We start from the raw sequence: 19387 nt of genomic DNA, 5'->3' as shown, positions 1-19387 counted from the left end.
GAGGAGTAGGCGACGCCTTGTGCAAGCCGCACGCATTTTTTTCGTCTGCAAAAATTTGGTTTAAATAAAGTTTTCAGTACATACATACATAAATTAAGGTGAAACGATAAAAAAGTGCAATCATTAAATAACAGGAGACTGGAATCAATTATTAAATTGATAATTGGCAGGCCGGGCTGTTTTCAATAATCTTGATACGGAGTTTCACTTAAGATTAATTTCCGGGCAAAATGTAGAGTTTCCGGCTGATGGCTGCTGGTGATTGGAAGTGAAACTATTCGAAGAGTGTTTGTGTGGTTATTTATGCTGATGCTATTAAAAGTGTTGTTTGTTTTGGATATTTGGAAGAAGGAAAATTCAAAAAGTTCTAGCTGCCGTTGTTTATTCAAACTCATCCCTCGTGTTGTTCTGCTCGAGTTCGGTCAGTCGTGTTAATGACCAACAAATAAAAAGTGTTTGAAAGGAGCAATAATGGCATCGTACAAGTGGCTGAAATGTGTTGCAAATAGTTTTTTTTTAACGCAATTTAATAAAAATAGCGTATCATAAAGTGTCCATAAATTTCCTCCAACATTCAGAGCTAATTTTTTTTAAAGTAACTTTTGAGCTATTGATAACAATCGAAGCTTTTCGTGGCTTGCTGCGATTACCGAGTGATTACCGATGTGTAAAAAGTATCTGCAAAAATAGAGGTATAGTGAAAGTAATAAAATATTGACAAAGACCTGAGAATAACTGGAATAGTTTTTTAGTAATAACTATTGTGATTAGTATAGTGTCTGCAAAAAAGGCATTAAAAAAATTCCTGTTTGCTGCAAAAACGTTAACGGTGGCAATATTGGACTACCTGTTTGAATTCTCGTAAAACTTTGGAAGTTCCGAGTGATATCAATCCATTTTATTTGTTCACATTTCTAATTTACAAATTAAACCTTGTCACTTTATAACCTAAATCATTATAATCAAAAAGAGCGTTTGGCAGGGAACTCCAGGCTTCATCCTTCCCCCGTTCCCATATCTTTTGCGTTTTCATCACATGGTTGGCCTGGCCGTGTTAGTATCTGTAATGCATGTTCTATGTATCAAATAAGTAAATAGGAGGAATATTGTTCATCAGCTAATGTCGTGAGACGGAACACCATGTAAAAATAAAAAAAAACAGATACTATGTTAAAAAGAAAAATGAGAATCGCAAGTTTTTCATTTTCCAGGATGCCTACAAGTTTAAGCTATGTTGGTGTTAAAAGAGAAGAAGAAAACATTCTACCATTTTGTTGAGCTTTTCTACTACAAGCTTCTACCAATAAATAATTGCCATTTTAGCCTCAATTCATAAATCCTATTAATACTATAGATTTTGCAGAAGAAATTTAGTTGATATTCTCAATTATTGCGCGAGTAAAACAGCTTGCACTTGTACATGTTTCGTCAAATTTTGGAAGAAAAAATTGATAATTTCAAGACATCTATGTTTCGAGTTACGCCACCATTAAAACACTAAACCAGTGGTCGACAACATGCGGCTCTTTGGATGTAAAGTGCAGCTCTGTAGCTCACAGCGAAAATTTTATTTATTTTATTGATACGAAAATTTAAAAATCGAGCTGAACCGATATTTGAGTCTTGTAACCTGAACCATGATTTTTTTGTCACAATTTTTTGTATTTTCAAAAGGTTAGGTTTTATGATTGACATCGCTTTTGAAACAAGCCAATGCGTCCAAATAGCAAATATCTTAGATTTTATTGAAACTTATATTTTAGATGCTGTTTTTGAAGCATATTTGAAATGATACGGTAACGATAAAAGATTGGTTGCTGTTGGACGTTCTCATACAATTTATATTGAAACGACAAAAATTTAAAGAGTACGAAATGAAAGAATATTTCCACAATTTTTAAAAATTTTAACAAAAATATTTTGAACAATTTCTGGCATAACGAGAAGTCATTTTTAAGTTTTCGATCTTAAAGATTTCAATTCATTTTACTGTTTTGATGGTGACCGATTTCTGTCTGTCTGTCTGTCTGTTCCTATTATGGTTTGAGACCCCTCCCTCTCACAGGAAGGGGGAAGGGGGCCTCCCAAATAAAAAACAAATGTTACCAGATTTGGCGTGGGTGGATTTTCGGGTACGAGAAATTTTTCTACGATCGTCTTCCTTCTTCCCAATAAGGGAATAGGAAGAAGGGCGGGGGTCTTTCTTACAATTTTATATACAACTCAAAACTAATCAATCAAAATGAACCAAATTTTGTGTGGGATGGTACTGAGGTACGAGAAAGGTTCCAATGAATATTTGGTACCGTTCCCTTTATCCAATGGGGAGATAAAAAGATGAGAGGGCGTCTCCCTTAAAATTGTTTGCATTATTGGAGAACTGATCGAACAAATGGAACCAAATTCGGCCTAATAGGATATTAGCATATGATAAATGTTCTTAAGATTATTTGGAACCCCTTCCTTCCTGTGAAAATTGAAGAGGGAGGGGGGAATTTCCATACAACTTATTTTATAACTGATGCTTATGCTTATGATACGTACACAGCCAGATCTTGTCAGCATCCCGGTGAATAGTAAAAGTACATTTACTATTCATCTTATCAAGGCCGGGCCCACTGTGCAGTATTGGACGCAGAGACAACTGGAACCAAGGGAGGAAGAAACGTGGACAACAGTACCATACGTTCCCATGATCATTTGATATTTATTCGTTGGGAGCATAGATGCTAAGATATTTCTATGCTCCTTGGTGTTGGGCCTTGCGATTCTTCCTTCAGGGGATGGAAATGAGGTTTTTCTACATGGAGTCCACAATTTAACAATAGAATAATTAAAGAAATTTCTTTAACCATTATACACAGTTTAGTTATGGATCCCTGTACCTTCATCTCAGGTCATCGACCATGGTTATAGTGCCATTGCCCGCTTTTGAAAAGATTTGAAAGAGCAGAGAAATTATTAATACAGCACCAAAATCTCAATGGATTTTTCCATCCTAAAAGATTTCAGCGCCAAAAGGAATACATACACATTATGACATACTAAAAATATCAAAAGCGAAATTCTTAAAACTATTATTTATGTTTAGATTTCATAACAATGATTAAAACAACGTTCGTTGCGCGCAATACATAATATCATTAGCTGTGCGTTATTTTTCCAGTAGATATACATATTTAAACAATTCGGTTGGCATCTACCAGAATTATCAGATTAATAAAAGGTCGGAAAATTATGGAAATTCAAGTGTCACGTTGTTCAGCTGTGTGATAAAAGTGGTGTTAAAAAAGAAAACCTATGAAAATGTCAATGAGAAATATATGTATACATTCAAAATTCAATTTTTTTTATCGACGGTATGAATTCCATTAGGACTTATCTATGTATCGTGTGATCATCTGACATCTATGACATCTTTCAACTAAGAGTTGGTGAATCTCGTTTTAAGCTTGTTTTCCCCAGTTTTAAGCTAATTTGCCTTGATGGTATAGGAGATGAAAGCTTAAGTCTGACAAAAAAAGCCTAAACTAAGGGATTTGCTCCACAAGAATTGTATATCGTTGCCGGGATCTGCGTTTCACATAATGATGAACAGTGTGGTGAGTATAAAATAAAGCAGAAAGCGGAATGAAACGCACACAAGATATATTGGCTATACGAAAAATAAAAGTAGACCGGCTCAAAACATGATGAAAGTGAACCATTCTATTAAAACGGATCCAACCAGAAACACATCACAGCAACCATACTTCCTTCCCATACAACTTATTTTATAACTGAAGAATAAAACAAACAAATGTGACCAAATTTGGCATAGGATGGTATTAAACGTTTGCATGAAACTTCGGTCTCTTTTCACTCTTCTAGTGGGGATAACTCAACACAAGAGCTTATCTAAGAAATACAGGGTTTTTAGGTACGGAATAAGAGGTATGATTATTAGAAACGCCTATCTGCTGCAAGTTGTGGAGGATGGGAAGGAAAAACGAAAGGGGGTGGGGGAGTGGGGCTGGCATATACCTTTTTCGGCATAAATAAAGCACTTATCGATCAAAAGGGACTATCTTTTATAAGAGAGCTTGTTTGCGTACGAATAATTTTAGACCCTGCCTTTTTTCCAAAGTGGAATAGGAAAGGAGACAAGTTTTTTCATATTTTATTTGGCATAACTCGAAAACTTATCTGTTTGATGGAGCCAAATTTGGCATGTGACGTTATTTAGATGACAACAATCTTTTGATGAAAGTTCATGAGAAAGTTCATCCTAACTTTGGAAGAGAAAGAGTTTATGCCAACTAGGTACAAATTTTGGAATAATTAAAAAACGCATGTAACTTTCAAAAGCTGTTAAAAAATAGGATCTTGAACACAAATGTATTGATCAAGTTCCACCTAATAAGATGAGAAGAAGTTTGATGTTTACAAATTTTAATAATAACATTTAATATCATATTTCTACTTTACAGCTTTTATAATAATAAGTGAAGAATGATGAAATCCTGTCAAACTCTTTTTTTCAATTCGTAATGATTTTGTATTTTTTTTTAAATTCTCATCGACTCAATCGAGACCAAAACAGAGGTTTTCAATAGTGAGTCGGTTTTTATATTCAAAAAATTCTTCAATAAAAATCTTCATTTGTCAGGTTTTGAAGAGATAAGATTCTTATTTAAGCCTTAAAGTTGGAGTCAAATTTCAATTCATATGCATTTTTGCTAGGTTTATCTTCATAGCTGTTTTTTTTTTAAATTCTTTATTGTATTAAATTGTGGTATTTGGCCAAATTTTGTGGGGGAAAGCAAACAAACAATCTTGTCAACAAATTTTGAATGAAAATTATGATGTTAAAAACCCAAAAGCTGAAGCATGATTCCAATCTTTAAACACCTTTATATTGTCCTAGTTCGATAAATTATTTTTCTCCGTTCTTGAACTTACAGTTAACCATGAACGACTTCAGCGTGCACCGGATAATCGGGCGGGGCGGATTCGGCGAAGTTTACGGCTGCCGGAAGGCCGACACCGGCAAGATGTACGCCATGAAGTGTCTGGACAAGAAGCGCATCAAGATGAAACAGGGCGAAACGCTGGCACTCAATGAGCGAACGATGCTGTCGCTAGTCAGTACGGGGGTAAGTAGCTATTGAGATCAAACATAAAATCGGTATTAGTACTAGTGATAGTTGGTCACTCGCGGGCATCATTTTTGGGGGGGACTGTTCCCGCGATAACCGTCATCTGGATGACGTTTGAGTAATGGTGTTCCGGAACTTAGTTCGAAGGGAAAAATAAAAAAAAAGCTTGTGGAAAACATGTTTACTTGAGCAACTCCTATTAACCCAAATGAGCTTGGCAAACCGAAAGAGGATGACCTTAATTCTGGGATATATTTCATGGTGCCGTTTTCCGGTTGGCCAAGCATCGAAGGAGATGCTGCACATTTCAACCGAATCTCGTTGATAGCGCAGTTGTAGTTGTCCTTTCTTTTCCGTTAACTCTGGGGCACCGAAGTCATCCCCGAGGGGGTCACCAACAAAGTCCAGAACCCATCTTTTTCTTACTCGAATGATTCTGGCGGTTGGCTGGAAGAGATTCATTATAAATGGAAAGTTTCTTACTGCCAAAGAATCGCTTCGAGCTGCTTTTGGGTTCTCTACGGATGCGATGGGTGGGTGGAAAGAAAGAAGGAGGTTTTCCCACAAGATTAAGGAAAAAGTGCATTTTCCGTTCCATTCCGTGGTAAGTGCATTGTGGCTTCGGGTGTCTCCGAGAATTCTGCATTATCATCATTCTATGGTCGAGTTCTTGTTAAAGTTTCACCATCATTTCTGGGGGAAAAGGTCCCCAGGAATGTATTTTAAATTTTAATGACATTGCCTTCGATCCACCCGTCTGCTGGGAAAATGGGAAACGAATGTACTCAGGCAAATTAAAGTTAGGAATTTTTGAAAACCACATTTGAAAAAAAGGTTAAAAATTAAACTTTCTCTGGATACAATACAAAATTTTGAATTCTAAATTCGGCTAAAGGATAATTACAGTACATCTCGTTTATTTAGTCTGTAAGCTTAATTCGATTCATTGCCTTTTATGTGTTCAAAAATTCGATAAAAATTTTCCAGCCTGAAGTTTCAGCAAGCCAAATAGAAACAAATACAACTTCAATTAGCCTCAGCCGAATTTTGCGCCTAATCCTCGGCCTGCGTTTGACTTCTGTTTAGCTTAGTACCTTCCACCGGTCGACCATAAATCCCGACAAAAGCCTGCAGGAATAAAAAAAATCCGAGAACCTGGAACTAATAGAACTTTGCAAAGCATCCTCCTGTCGGTATAACCAAGCAATGGCGCCAGGAAAAGATAATCTGTTTTCCCTGCTGTACCCAAACCATCTAATTAATTATCTCCCCCCGAGTCATCCGTTCTCCATCGACTTTCCTTCCCCTGTTCCAAAATTCCCCTGGGAAGTTGAGGATGAATCGTTACAAGGATGAATCCCTTACTCTACCGTTTTTTGCACCTCCTCCCCCTTCCCATTCATCTGAAAGCTAAGTTTTGCCTTTGAGAAGCAAAATACTACTCGGTTACCTACATATTTACGTACGAGCTTCTGCCCACACCTGTCGGTGATAATAATAGTCTGGATGTACTATTTGCACCGGCTTGGTTTTTATCCCTTCTTATTTTTCTGTTGCTGCTGACCAACGATATTATCCTATATCTGAAGGGGGACGTGTCGATTATTGCTAGGAAAACATAACTATACTCACTATTATTTGAAATTTTTAGATTGTAACTTTTCTTTTTTAAAAAACACCTTTATGCCCAAACACGTTTTTAACTCTTTACGATTCCAAATGGTTAGAATTTTTTTTCATTCAAAATTTATATTAGACCTTTTTGATCTTGAGTGTTCATTCGGGAATATAGGAAGACAAAATTATAAAAATATTTAAAAGTTTTTTTTCATAACATGACTAGCTGATCTCGTAGGAACTCCGCATCGCTGATAACTATTAATATGCGAAGATGAGTTTGCGTTTCAATAATGAAGTCTATGCATTTTCACTACAATATTGAATAAAGCATTCAACAGTATTTGAAGATGACATTTTCACTTGTTCTTTATCTTAAAATTTATTCAATTAAAGATTCATCAACTGTCTAATAGAACACGCACCGGTGAGTAAACCTCGATCGGTTCCAATGCAACATTTTACTATTATTGTAGAAACATTGGCTTGTTTATATGAACGGTTCCATTTCTTGACTTGGACGCCTTCTTCTAACATCCAATGACCCAAAATTTGATAGAGGAAATCAATTTCCTGTTCTTTAAAACTCCCTTGTGAGATTTTTTTTCGAAATTCGATGAATAATGATCAAATTTGCAAAACAGTGAACATTTAATATGGACAACCCATTCAAATAAAGCAGTAACAAAATAATCTAGCTCTGTTTGTAAAATTCTAAGAATTAACACATGCTCATACATTATGTTTCTGGTGTTTTGTTTGACGGAAGATGCTACTAGCCGTATAATGTAACAATAAAAAAAATCAATCATGAATGGTATGTAAAAAAACTCCCTCGAACAGGAATCGAACTCAAGTCTACTGATTACCTCTCCTACACCTTACCAATAGGCCAAATCGATAGATGAAACAAGTCAAGCTGTAGCTCTATTATTCAGTTGACTTCATCGAGTCGAATTCGCTGCTAGATTAGGGTAAGTAAGCCTTAACTTGGCATGCTCCTTATCTTGGCATGCCAAAATGCATTTTGGTGATTTTCATGTTAAACATACGCCTAAAAATGAAATAAAAATCAAACATAAAAGAAAATCGCATATGGCTACATTCTGCATAGCATTTGTCCACAATTGAATCCAAATGACTGCGTAATAATTTTTTGTCGCATGACAAACTGCAAATAAAATTATGATCTTCGGAAAAAATCTAAAATGAACTTACCTTGCTAGTGCATCTGTCATCTTCGGATTGATTTTCAAAACACACTTCATTATGAAAAAATCACTAAAAATTACCGTTGGTTACAGCAAAACATGGCAAAAAATATAAAATTATAACTTACTTCAAACAACGTACATTTTCTATCTAGAATTGAAGAAAAAATAAACATTTTTTTCGCCTTATCTTGGCATGCAATTCCACAAATAGAAGTATGCATGTATGCGTGAAAACGATATCAACAGGCAGACGGCATCCGACGGTCGTTCGTCGGCCGTTAGTGCACAGTGATTTGGAAATTGAAAAGCTGGTCAAAAGTAAAATGAATGATTGAAATAACTTAAAAATATCATGAATGTATTTTGGACTATAATCAATTTATTTATCTCTCAAGCCGACTCAAGCGTATTTAGCATCTTAGTTGGAATTATAATGCTACAATTTGAGCTGCTTGGTAAATTTTGAGAACTTTTCTTCTCAATAAAATTTACCTCTCAATAAATTAATTTACCGGTTCCGGATCCGCACTGATATCTTGGATCTCAATGTTGTTACTATATCCATACCCAAAAATTCAACATTTGGAAATAAGGTTTAACGAGTTTTGATGTCATTTGATTTGAAGATGAACATTTGCTGCATATGTGTCGCTTTGAAAGAATTGTTATAAAGTTCAAATTACGACACTCTCAATATTATGTTTATAAAAAAAAAATGCACTGCAATGTTGAAATACTATGTTGTAACGAGCTTGAATTTTTATTGTTTTCAACTTCATGTGAAATCAAAAATAATATTTTGACCAAGTTTGTTTTTTATCATACATCACTGTGCATCAGCAGGAGGTGATGACGTTTGTTCTCTGTAGGAATGGAATATGCGAAGGAAGCGCTGCCTAGTTTGAGTAATGATTTTGCATAAGTGCGAGTGGGATGCAGCACTTATTTCACCATGCTTTTAAATTTGCTGTTCGTTTCCATATTTCCATTGCCTATAGTTCAAAAATGAATGAGTGAGATGCTATCTATTTCTATCAGGCTGGCTGGAGCAAAAGTTTGTCTTGTTCTGCTATCCGAGTTTACGCATACGATTGCTAGAAAATTCCTAAGGGCGACATTTTAATAAACATTTATGATTCAAAGAATCGTTCGCTTACTTTAGTTTAAGCTTTATAGTTTGCTTCTTTCTACGGTCATAATGGTTTTTAAAATGTCGGTCCTCCTTTTAAGGGAGTGGAATGAAAAAGAAATATGAACTTTTACTATCTTATGTTAACCTGTTAACTTCAATGGAAACAGATCTATCGTGATTGCATGTTAAGAATTGAGCGAACGATTTGTTTGCTTCATTAATAAACCTATTTGGAATCTATATGTTATAAATTATCATTCTTATAATAGAAATTTTAAACACACAAAAACTGAACTAAACAAATCAAACTTGTTTACGTAAGATTATCATTCTACATGCAAATATCAATTCTAAAAGTTGATTGACATTTCGTACTTCCGACTTTTTGAAAACAATACAGAACATTGTTGTGTTTACTTCCGGGATATATTTGATGAATTCGTGGGGGCTGTTGTTGTATTAGTGAAGCATGTTTCTTCTAGAGACGGCCAATTTAAGGAACTCATAAAGGGCCAAAATTCGGCGCGGGGGCTAAAATAAGGAGCATTTCAATCAATACTTTGATCAGGTTTATCTCAAATTATCAACCGCTTTCAAGCAAGGACATATTTTTACTGCTTTTCAGGCTAGTAAGCAATCATATTTGTCGAAGAACTTTTTAAGGTACACATTACAGGAAGACTACAATCATGGGAAATCTAGTCAACCATGCCTTAGGGGCCAAGATTGGGTACATTTACCCTATACGGCAGAAAACGCTCATCTTGCCCTTATAAAAAGTGCTCTGTTCGCCCCAGGTCAACAAATTTATGTAAAAACGCGTTTTAAAATTGATTAAAGAGAAAAATCAAAAATTTTATGATGGTGAAAATTGAGAAACAATGTGTAAATCATGTTGCAGTGCGTACATTTCTGATCAAGATGGTTTAAAGGTAATAAAAGCTTATTTGGTGATGCTCAAAAATTATAATATTTTCGTCACTTGAGAACCTAGCTGGTTATTATTTAATATTTCTGTAAAGATGGAAAGGATATTTCTTTTTTAGTGAAAAATTTATACTATAGGTAGTACGAAACAAATCCTCACGAAAATTTGTTTAAGAAAATACGTACTTTTGTAGAAAAAAGGAGTGCTTATTATGCCCTGGGTGTTCGTTATTCCCTTATCTCCCCTAACATTTATTGCATTTCCCTCTAAACTTCAATTTGCAAATTCTCAACACAATCCTTATACATTGAACGCCAATATCCTAAAAATAGTGAACACATAATATGGACGACCCAGACCCAAAATTGGACAATGGATATGGATTGTTCATCACAAAAACATCGCGAAAACAGTGAACACTTTATATGGACGACCCTTGATTCAAAATTGGACAGACTTCAGACGACTGTCTTCAGACGACAGTTTTAAGACGACAATTTTCAGACGACAGTCTCCCAGACGACTGTCTTCAGACGACAGCCTTCAGACGACAGTTTTCAAACGGCAGTCTTCAGCAAAAGCCTTCAGACGACAGTCTTCGAACGATAATCTTCAGACGACTGTCTTTAAATGACTGTCTTCAGACAACTGTCTTCAGACGACAGTTTTCAGGCGAAAGTCTTCAGACGGCAGTTCTTAGATGACAGTCCGCAGGCGACAGTCCTCAGACGACAGTTTTCAGGCGACAGTCCTTATGCGTTAGTCCTCAGCCGACAGTCCTCAGACGATAGTCCTCAGACGACAATCTTCAGACGAAAGTCTCTAGCCAACAGTCTCCAGCCGACAGTTCGCAGATGACAGTCCTCAGACAACAGTCTTTAGACGACAATCTCCAGACGACAGTCTTTAGACGATATTTTTCAGGAAAAATTCTGTATATAATATTCCTCAGACGACAGTCTTCCGAGGTCTCCGACGATCTCCGACGGTCTTCAAATAAAAGTCCTTAGACGACAGTTCTCAAACGACAGTCCCCAAACGACTGCCCTCAGACTACAGTCATCAGACGACTGTCTTCATACCACTGTCATTATAACATGATAATAAATCATTAATAACGATACAACTTTCACCGAGAAACAAAAACACTGTTTATCGATGCAAGTTTTGAAAGCACACTATAAGTTACAGTATGCAAAAAAAGTTTATCCACCCCCAGCGAAAAACTAGATTTATTCCAAAAAACCCTACGGAAAATTAAAACACAGTTAATTGTTGTTCAGTTTATTATTGTTTATGTTAAAACAAAGTCAATTCATTCAAGTTCCAAATAAAAAACATATTATGTTGCATTTGAGATATGATGTTAAAAAAAAGATAAAAAATAACGCAAAAAAGTTTATCCACCCCTATGGCTCACATAGCTTTAGTACTTCGTGTGACCTCCTTTGGCTTCAATAACTGCTTGACAACGTCGTGGCATCGATTCAATAAGCTTAGCAGTTGTTTCCGGGGTGATTTTGTCCCATACAGTTGAGATTACCTGCCGCAATTGCTGGATGCTTGTTGGTTCTCCTGAATCTTAATTTTCAAAATTGACCAGAGATGCTTGATCGGATTAAAGGAGACTGTGATGGCCACTCCATAACCTTGATACGCTTTTCTTTGAACCATTGCGAAACCAGCTTTGAGGTGTGTTTCGTATCTCCATCTTGTGGGAACGTATATCTGCGCCCCAACTTTAGCTTTTGTGCAGACGCTGGTAGTTTCCGCTTCAAAATATCCAAATAAACCTCCTTGGTCATGATTCCATCGATGAATTCAAGCTCTCCAACGCCGGATGTAGCCATAGATCCCCACACCATGACTCTACCTGCAAATGAAAATCAAAGTTATGCTCAGTTGGCCATTGCATTACTTTCGACTCATCTGACCAAATCACCTTATTCCAGTCATCACTGGTCCATGAAATGTGATCCAGGGCCCACTTCAATCTTTTTTTGATATTTTTTGCAGACAACCATGGCTTCTTAAGCGCTACTCTGCCCTTAAGGCCTTTCTTATGAAGACGATTTCGCACGGATTGTGATGTCAGTTGAATGGAAAATTCGCTTTCAATCTGTTTCGCAATTTCCGGAGCTGATAGTCCCCGGTCCAGCTCTGCCTTCACCACGATAGCTCTATCATTTCGGCCTGTAGTCTTTGAAGGACGCCCCGATCGCTTTGCTGGTGAGACGCTTTTTGTACACATGAACAATCCTAGCAACCCTATCTTTATTAAACTGGACAATATCGGCAATATTACGGAAGCTTTTGCCGGTTTTGTGATGTTCAAGAATCAAATTTCGGATGCTGATCGGAATTTGTGCTTTTTTGGGCATTTTGCAACCAATTACTTCCAATTTTGAACACGAAACACGAAACGATAACTTCACTAGCGCTAATTGACAACTAGACACAATGTTTACATTCAAAAAAGCTGCAGGCTACACACTAAAACTTTGTAAAACACTCTTAAATCGTAGTATCCATTTGAGGGTGGATAAACATTTTTTGCGTATTTTTTACCCTTTTTCATAATTTATCACATAAAACCCCGAGAAAAGATATAAACGCCGTATTTTCAACGGCAATATAATAAATAAACATAAAATGATAAATTGTGGAGGAACATTCATGAAATCAACTTGATTTTCACCAGACAAACATTACAATTGTAAACTTGTGAGGTGGGTGGATAAACTTTTTTTGCATACTGTAAACCTTTCCTAGCTAGGGTACTACCGTTGTTTGATGTTACAAATTTACATCAATTATTAAAAAGCCATATCATCAGAGAAAAAAAAACAAAAAAAAATCCTCAAATTGTGTTTATTATGTGAATTACTTTACTGAGAAAAAAAATTCTCAATGTAAATTAGACTAGGCCAAAAATAAGTCTTTCTCATTATTCCATATTTTTCAGATTCAAGTTGATCTTGGTTGTACCTTAATACACTGAAAGTCATTTTTTGTTAATTGAACGTGATCTTGAAGTTAGAAATATCATTTCCATGAAAAAAAGTTGGTTTTTTAGCTTTATGCGAAATTTAGAACAGTTTTGATTAATTGTTTAAAAATCGTTACTTTAAATATGAAACGAAAGGTTAATAAGGTTGGCTTGAATTCAAGACATATCCAGTGAAGCTTACAGAAATATGATCTCATCCTTCAAATCGGAAGCTGAATCTTCAATTTTCAGTACAATGATTTACACTTTTAAACATAAGAATACTAGCTGACCCGGTGTGCTTTGCTACACCTTTAAAAAACAAATGATATTTTCAGAAATTATTAATTTTTTTATTGTTGTGTTGGCATTATTTTAAATCAAGTAATAACATAATTCATAAGCAACCGCTATAAAATGAAAGCTGCATCTGGAGTTTCGAATTGCAACACAAAGATGACTTAAAATAATTTTCTGAATTTTGATCTATAAATTTGTGTTTAAGACCTGATAATTTCTTTAATATTCGCCCTGAAAAAGGAGGGTCGCAAATTAATCGTACGCAATCAATCTCACTTATAAAATATGGATGTTTTTGCTTGATATTCTTTGGATTTATGCTAAAAACTGATAAGAGAGGCCCCCTGTCCTTCCCTTCACCCCCTGCTGAATAGAGGTCGTGGTCTTAAATAGTTATACCCATTTTTTCGTGCCCAAAAATCCTCTTATATCAAATTTAATTCCATTGGTTGATAAGTTTTTGAGCTTTATAACATAATTTATAAGGAGCCCCCTCTTTTCTTCCCCTCTCTACCCTGTAAAGCGTAAGGGTCTATAACAATCGAAGAAACATATCTCGTAACCAAGTAATTTTTCATGCCATATTTGTTTCCATTTATTGACTTCGTTTGCAAAAATTGAGAACTTATGCTAACAAAATTTTATTGGGCTCACCTCTCTCCTACTATGTACCAACTAACTGAAAGGAGGATGGTGTGTCAGATAATCACAGAATCATACCAAAATGATTTTCCATGTTATGTTTTGTCCATTTCTTGGATTTTGTAAATTAAAGTTAAATGTAAGCTTTCCTCTTCCCTTCCAATATTCCCAATTCTATCATCCTTCTGCTAGAAAGGAGCTGTTTCACATAGAAAAATTTCTCGTATTGAAATACCATCCCATGACAAATTTGGTTTTATTTGCATAGTAAATTCTTGAGTTATGCAAAAACTTGAAAGGAAATATCATCCCCCCTTCCGTTCTCCCCATTGAATGGAGGGGTGAAAACTTAATATTCTTAAAAGTGTTTTTCGTACTCAAATACTTTTAGATGCCAAATTAAGTTTCATATGCTCGATTAATTTTCGATTTATGTAAAAAAATTGCATGGAAGCCCCCTTTCCCCCTCTATATATTTCCGCTGAAAAAAGGTGGTGCTTCAATTTATAATAGGAAAACTTCTCGTATCCAATACCCTCACATGCCAAATATGGTTCAATTTGCTCGATCAGCTCTCCAGTTTTACTGAAAATTGTAAGGGAGACCTCTCCTCCCCTTTTCATCCACCTCTTTGAAGGAGTGAGGGATACTAAATATTCATAGAAGCATTTCTCGTACCCAAATATCGTTCCATGCCAAATTTGGTTCCATTTGCTGCTGTAGTTCTTCAGATATGCAGTAAAAATTGTATAAAACTTCCCTCCCTCTTTCCTTTCTCCCCGCTTGAAGAAGGAAGGGGTCTCAAACAATCATTAGAACATGTCACATTCCCAAATACACGTCCTTGCCAAATTTGGTTCCATTTGCTTAATTCGTTTTTGAGTTATGTAAAAAATTATAAAAGAGGCCCCCTTCCCCTTTATATCTCTTTACTGGAAAGAGAGAGGGTTCTCAAATAATCATAGAAATATTTTTCGTATCCAAATACCCTCCCATGCCGAATTTGGTTCCATTTCCTCAATTGGTTTCTGAGTTATGTAAAAAATTAAAAAAAGAGCCCCTCCTCCCCCTTCATATCTCCCTACTGGAAAGAGGGAGGGGCCTCGAATAATCTTTGAAATATTTTTCGTATTCAAATACCTTCTCATGCCAAATTTGTTTCCAATATCTTGATTAGTTTTCGAATTATATGAAAAATTGTAAGGTAGCCCCCCTCCCTCCTTCCTATCACCCCACTGAGAGAAGGAAGGGGTACCTAATAATTCCTAGAAATATTCCTCGCTCCCCAATACCACTCCATGCAAAATTTAATACCATTTTCTTAATTGGTTCTCGAGTTATGCAAAAAATTATCTTTTGTTTGGGAAGCCCCGCCCCCCCCCCTTAATGAGAGAGGGAGGGGTCTCAAACCATAATAGAAACCTTCCCCTGCCTCCAATACTTCCACCTGCCAAGTTTCACGCAAATCGGTTCAGTAGTTTCCGAGTCTATAGGGAACAGACAGACAGACAGACAGACAGACAGACAGACAGACAGACAGAAATCCATTTTTATACAGGTACTAGCTGACCCGGTAAACATCGTTTTACCTTTACATAAATAAATCGTTATAAATGTTTTGTTTCATCCACACGTCCTTAACTTCATCGTGCTCGCGAATCGAATTTTTTGAAAATCGTACTAAATTGTACGGCTTTCCCATTTAAAGTTGATTTAGTATGGGGACCCCCTTCCATAAAAAGTGAGATTCTTGAAACTATTATACAAACCATCTCTGACCCCAAAAAACCCGCGGATACCAAATTTTACTTCATTCCGACCAACCGTTTATACGTGATGTTATTACAAAGAAAATGCTTCCATTTTTATTTATATTAGATTTTTTGTACTCAAAAATGCATGGTGCCCCCTTTTCCCCTTTATATCTGTCCGCTGAAAAAAGGTGGGGCTTCAATTTATAATAGAAACATTTCTCGTATCCAAATACCCTTACATGACAAACATGGTTAAAATTTACTCGATCAGATCTCCAGTTATACCGAAAATTATAAGGGAGACCTCTTCTCCCCCTTTTCATCCACCTTTTTGAAGGATTAAGGGATACCAAATATTCAAAGGAGCATTTCTCGTACCCAAAAATCGTTCCATGCAAAATTTGGTTCCATTTGCTGTTGTAGTTCTTGAGTTATGCCATAAAAGTTGTATGGAACTTCCCTCTCTCTTTCCTTTCTCCCCGCTGGAAGAAGGAAGGGGTCTCAAACAATCATTAGAACATGTCACGTTCCCAAATATCCGCCCATGCCCAATTTGATTCCTTTTGCTTGATTAGTATTTAAGTTATTTAAAAATAAAAAAAGGGCCCCTCCCCTCTTTATATCTCCCTACTGAAAAAAAAGGGAAGGGGTTTCAAATAATCATAGAAATATTTTTCGTATCCAAATACCTTTCCACGACAAATTTGGTTCCATTTGTTTTATAAGTTTTTGTGTTATTTAAAAAAATATTAAAGAGGCCACTCCCCCTTTCAACTGCAAAAAGGGAGGGGTCTCAAATAATCATTAAAATATTTTTCGTATCAAAACACCTTCCCATGCCAAATTTGGATCCAATATCTTGAATAGTTTTCGAGTTACATGAAAAATTGTAAGGTAGCCCCCTCCCCCCTTTCTATCACCCCACTGAGAGGAGGGAGGGGTACCTTATATTTATTGAAATATTCTCCATTCCCAAATACCACCCCATGCCAAATTTGATACCATTTGCTATATATATAGATTAAGAGTCAACACTGCCTAACACATAAAGAAACCCAACTTTAACTCATTGTCTCATCTTTTTCTTCTCTACTCCACCCTCATACAGGTCGACTGCCCGTTCATCGTCTGCATGACGTACGCGTTCCACACCCCGGACAAGCTCTGCTTCATCCTGGACCTCATGAATGGGGGCGATCTGCACTATCACCTGTCCCAGCACGGCGTCTTCAACGAGTCGGACATGAAGTTTTATGCGGCGGAAGTAAGTATCTACTATCTCTCTATATTTTGTGGATGGATAGCATAGGTACATAGAGTTGTTACTCTTTGAGTATGTGGATGGAGATTTTCATATGACTGTCCAGAGATGCCGATTCATTTATGGAACAACTTAATCAGTTAGAAGTAGTTGAAAAGAGAGAAAGTTTTCAGTCTCAACAACTGAAAAAAACGGTCTGCACCGAAAATTTTAAAAATTATCCAGGGAAATAAGAATTCTAATTCATTTGAGAGTGTAAAATGTCAATTGGCATCCCTGAACTAAACGCAGTAATAGTTGTGAAATGGGGATTGTTGATGTTGATGATTATGAGGTTGATGACGATACTTAGGTTATATTTCCGTCATCTCACAACTTTTATTCGTACTTCAAATGATAAAATTTAAAATAATCCTATATACGAAAGTGATTCCTCACAAGTGTGTTTGTCTAATTTTCACTTTAAAAACAAACTCTCAATAATTGACCAACCTTAACGGAGCAAACGCTTTTTCCGGAAGCCAGCTGCAGCTACTGCAGGGAGAAAATACAATTTCCAACCAGTTTCTACTGTTTTTCCACATGGCTGGCTGCAGCAACAGAACCCATCCGGTTTTGTTGGATTGGAAAAGTTTCACTCTACAGGCTTCGATTACTCCTTCCTGCTGCCAACCAACTACTAGCTTCACTAGTTTTATTTGGATCATTCTCTTCCTTTATACTTGATTTTTTTTCTTAGATTTTATTTTATTTCTCTCCCTTTGCTGCCAGTTTGAATCGACCGACCGCAAATGGAATTTTTCAATCAGAAGAAACCCATACGACCTACCCGAGTGAGCTCGATCGAAGTGGTTGGCAATTTAATTTGAAGCATGACTCTCCTCCCATGTGAGGCAAATTGGCGAGCTTTTCCCATTTCTTTGTTACACCTACATTTGCTTTAAATCTGCTTATACTGGAGACGGTTTTCATAAATCGTAATTATTGAGTCGGAATGAATTTGTTAGTTTTCAGAGATTGGATCACATTGAGCATAGGAATAAAAGCATTAATTCGTATGGTAAAAAACAAAACAAGTTTGATCGAAACACGTTTCACACCTTGTGCTAAGTAAATCTTTAAAATAATCAATGAGCAGGCGCCTGTGTTGTTAAAATAACCGTGAAGCATGGCCGTAGAAACGGTGGAGGTCCAAAAATGCCAAGAAAAATGTTCTTCTATAAACTCAAAACTAATTCCAAATCAAATTTTGATGAACGACTTAAATTATTCAAGAGCAGAGATGTTAAAATCGCGAGTCTACATACTCGCACTTTGCACTTCTTTGCAGAACGATTTTATTTCGTTAAACTCAAACTGCAATGATGCTATCGAAAGGTCAACTCGGAAAGCATCAGGAAGTAAGCTTCGGGTAAACTCGGCAGGAGAAAACAGCAATCGGGGGAAACATCAACGAAACGAACGTACAGTTCTGCGAATTCAAAATTCAAATCGTTTTCGTTCGGCAGCCGAACACATCAATCGGACAACGCATCGGGGCGTGGCTAAAAGTTATAGATACAAGCATGCTTGGCATCGCTCCTCAGATTTGCCCGTTCAGAGTAAGAGCGTGTATTTTTTTCGCTGTGCTCTCCCCAAACAGAGAATCTTTAAAAAATGCTCCGTTACCTCCAGAGCGACCAAGCGTCCACCCGAGTGTGGGCAAGATAAGCAAGCAAACTGATAAAGTGCGTTCTCGGTGCAGATAAATTCGTTCGCACTCGGGCGAAAGAGAAGCTTTACACAATACTCGGTTTGTCTTCATCGGTTGCGTCTGGATCGACGTTTGTAAGTGCGTCAGAATTTACAATGCAGAACATAAATCTAACGGAACTAAATTAATAACGCCAAAGGTAGTTAAGATAGAACGCTGGTGTTTTCGACAACATTGCTCTGTATAATAAAGCGCATATTTTGATATGAAATATAAAGTTTAGAAGTCCACCAATAGCGAGATATAAATCATAACTTTCTTGTTTAGCATTTTAGAGCTTAAGTTTCTTCTACAAAGTTATTTATCTCAACAAAATACACAACTTTGCTAAACATATCAAAGTTCTACAATCTTAACCCAAGGAGATACGGTTGAATTAAAAAAAAATACTTGAAAAATGCTCTACTAAAAGTTATTGTTATTATCGCGCTATTTTTAAATCTCTCGCCTATAAATTTTATATCAAAATATGCGAATTAACAACTTTGCCCAAAACACCTATCTTTTCATTCCTGAGCGAGTTCCTCTAGATTGATGTTCTGCACCAGGACAAATGATTAGCTACGATAGCTTTCTTCGGTCGAAAAATATCAAAAGCGTAGCGGTTAAGGAAGATAAATCCTAAATTTTACTATTTGTGAAAGTTTCGAAGTTTTATT

General features: G+C 36.3%; 1 protein-coding gene across 5 annotated transcripts in view; it reads left to right on the top strand.

Moving 5' to 3' along the window:
- The window catches only part of LOC129748550 (G protein-coupled receptor kinase 1), a 538704-nt gene that overhangs the window by 465627 nt on the left and 53690 nt on the right, over positions 1-19387 (top strand). For all 5 annotated transcript variants that reach the window (XM_055743204.1, XM_055743205.1, XM_055743208.1 and 2 more), the window contains 2 exons: positions 4944-5135; positions 16823-16978. In XM_055743204.1, the coding sequence (XP_055599179.1) occupies positions 4944-5135; positions 16823-16978 (348 nt within the window). The remainder of the gene's footprint in view (positions 1-4943; positions 5136-16822; positions 16979-19387) is intronic.

The sequence above is a fragment of the Uranotaenia lowii genome, chromosome 2, assembly GCF_029784155.1.
Source record: "Uranotaenia lowii strain MFRU-FL chromosome 2, ASM2978415v1, whole genome shotgun sequence".
NCBI classification, from domain to species: domain Eukaryota; kingdom Metazoa; phylum Arthropoda; class Insecta; order Diptera; family Culicidae; genus Uranotaenia; species Uranotaenia lowii.
This window is presented reverse-complemented; position numbering and strand designations above follow the sequence as displayed.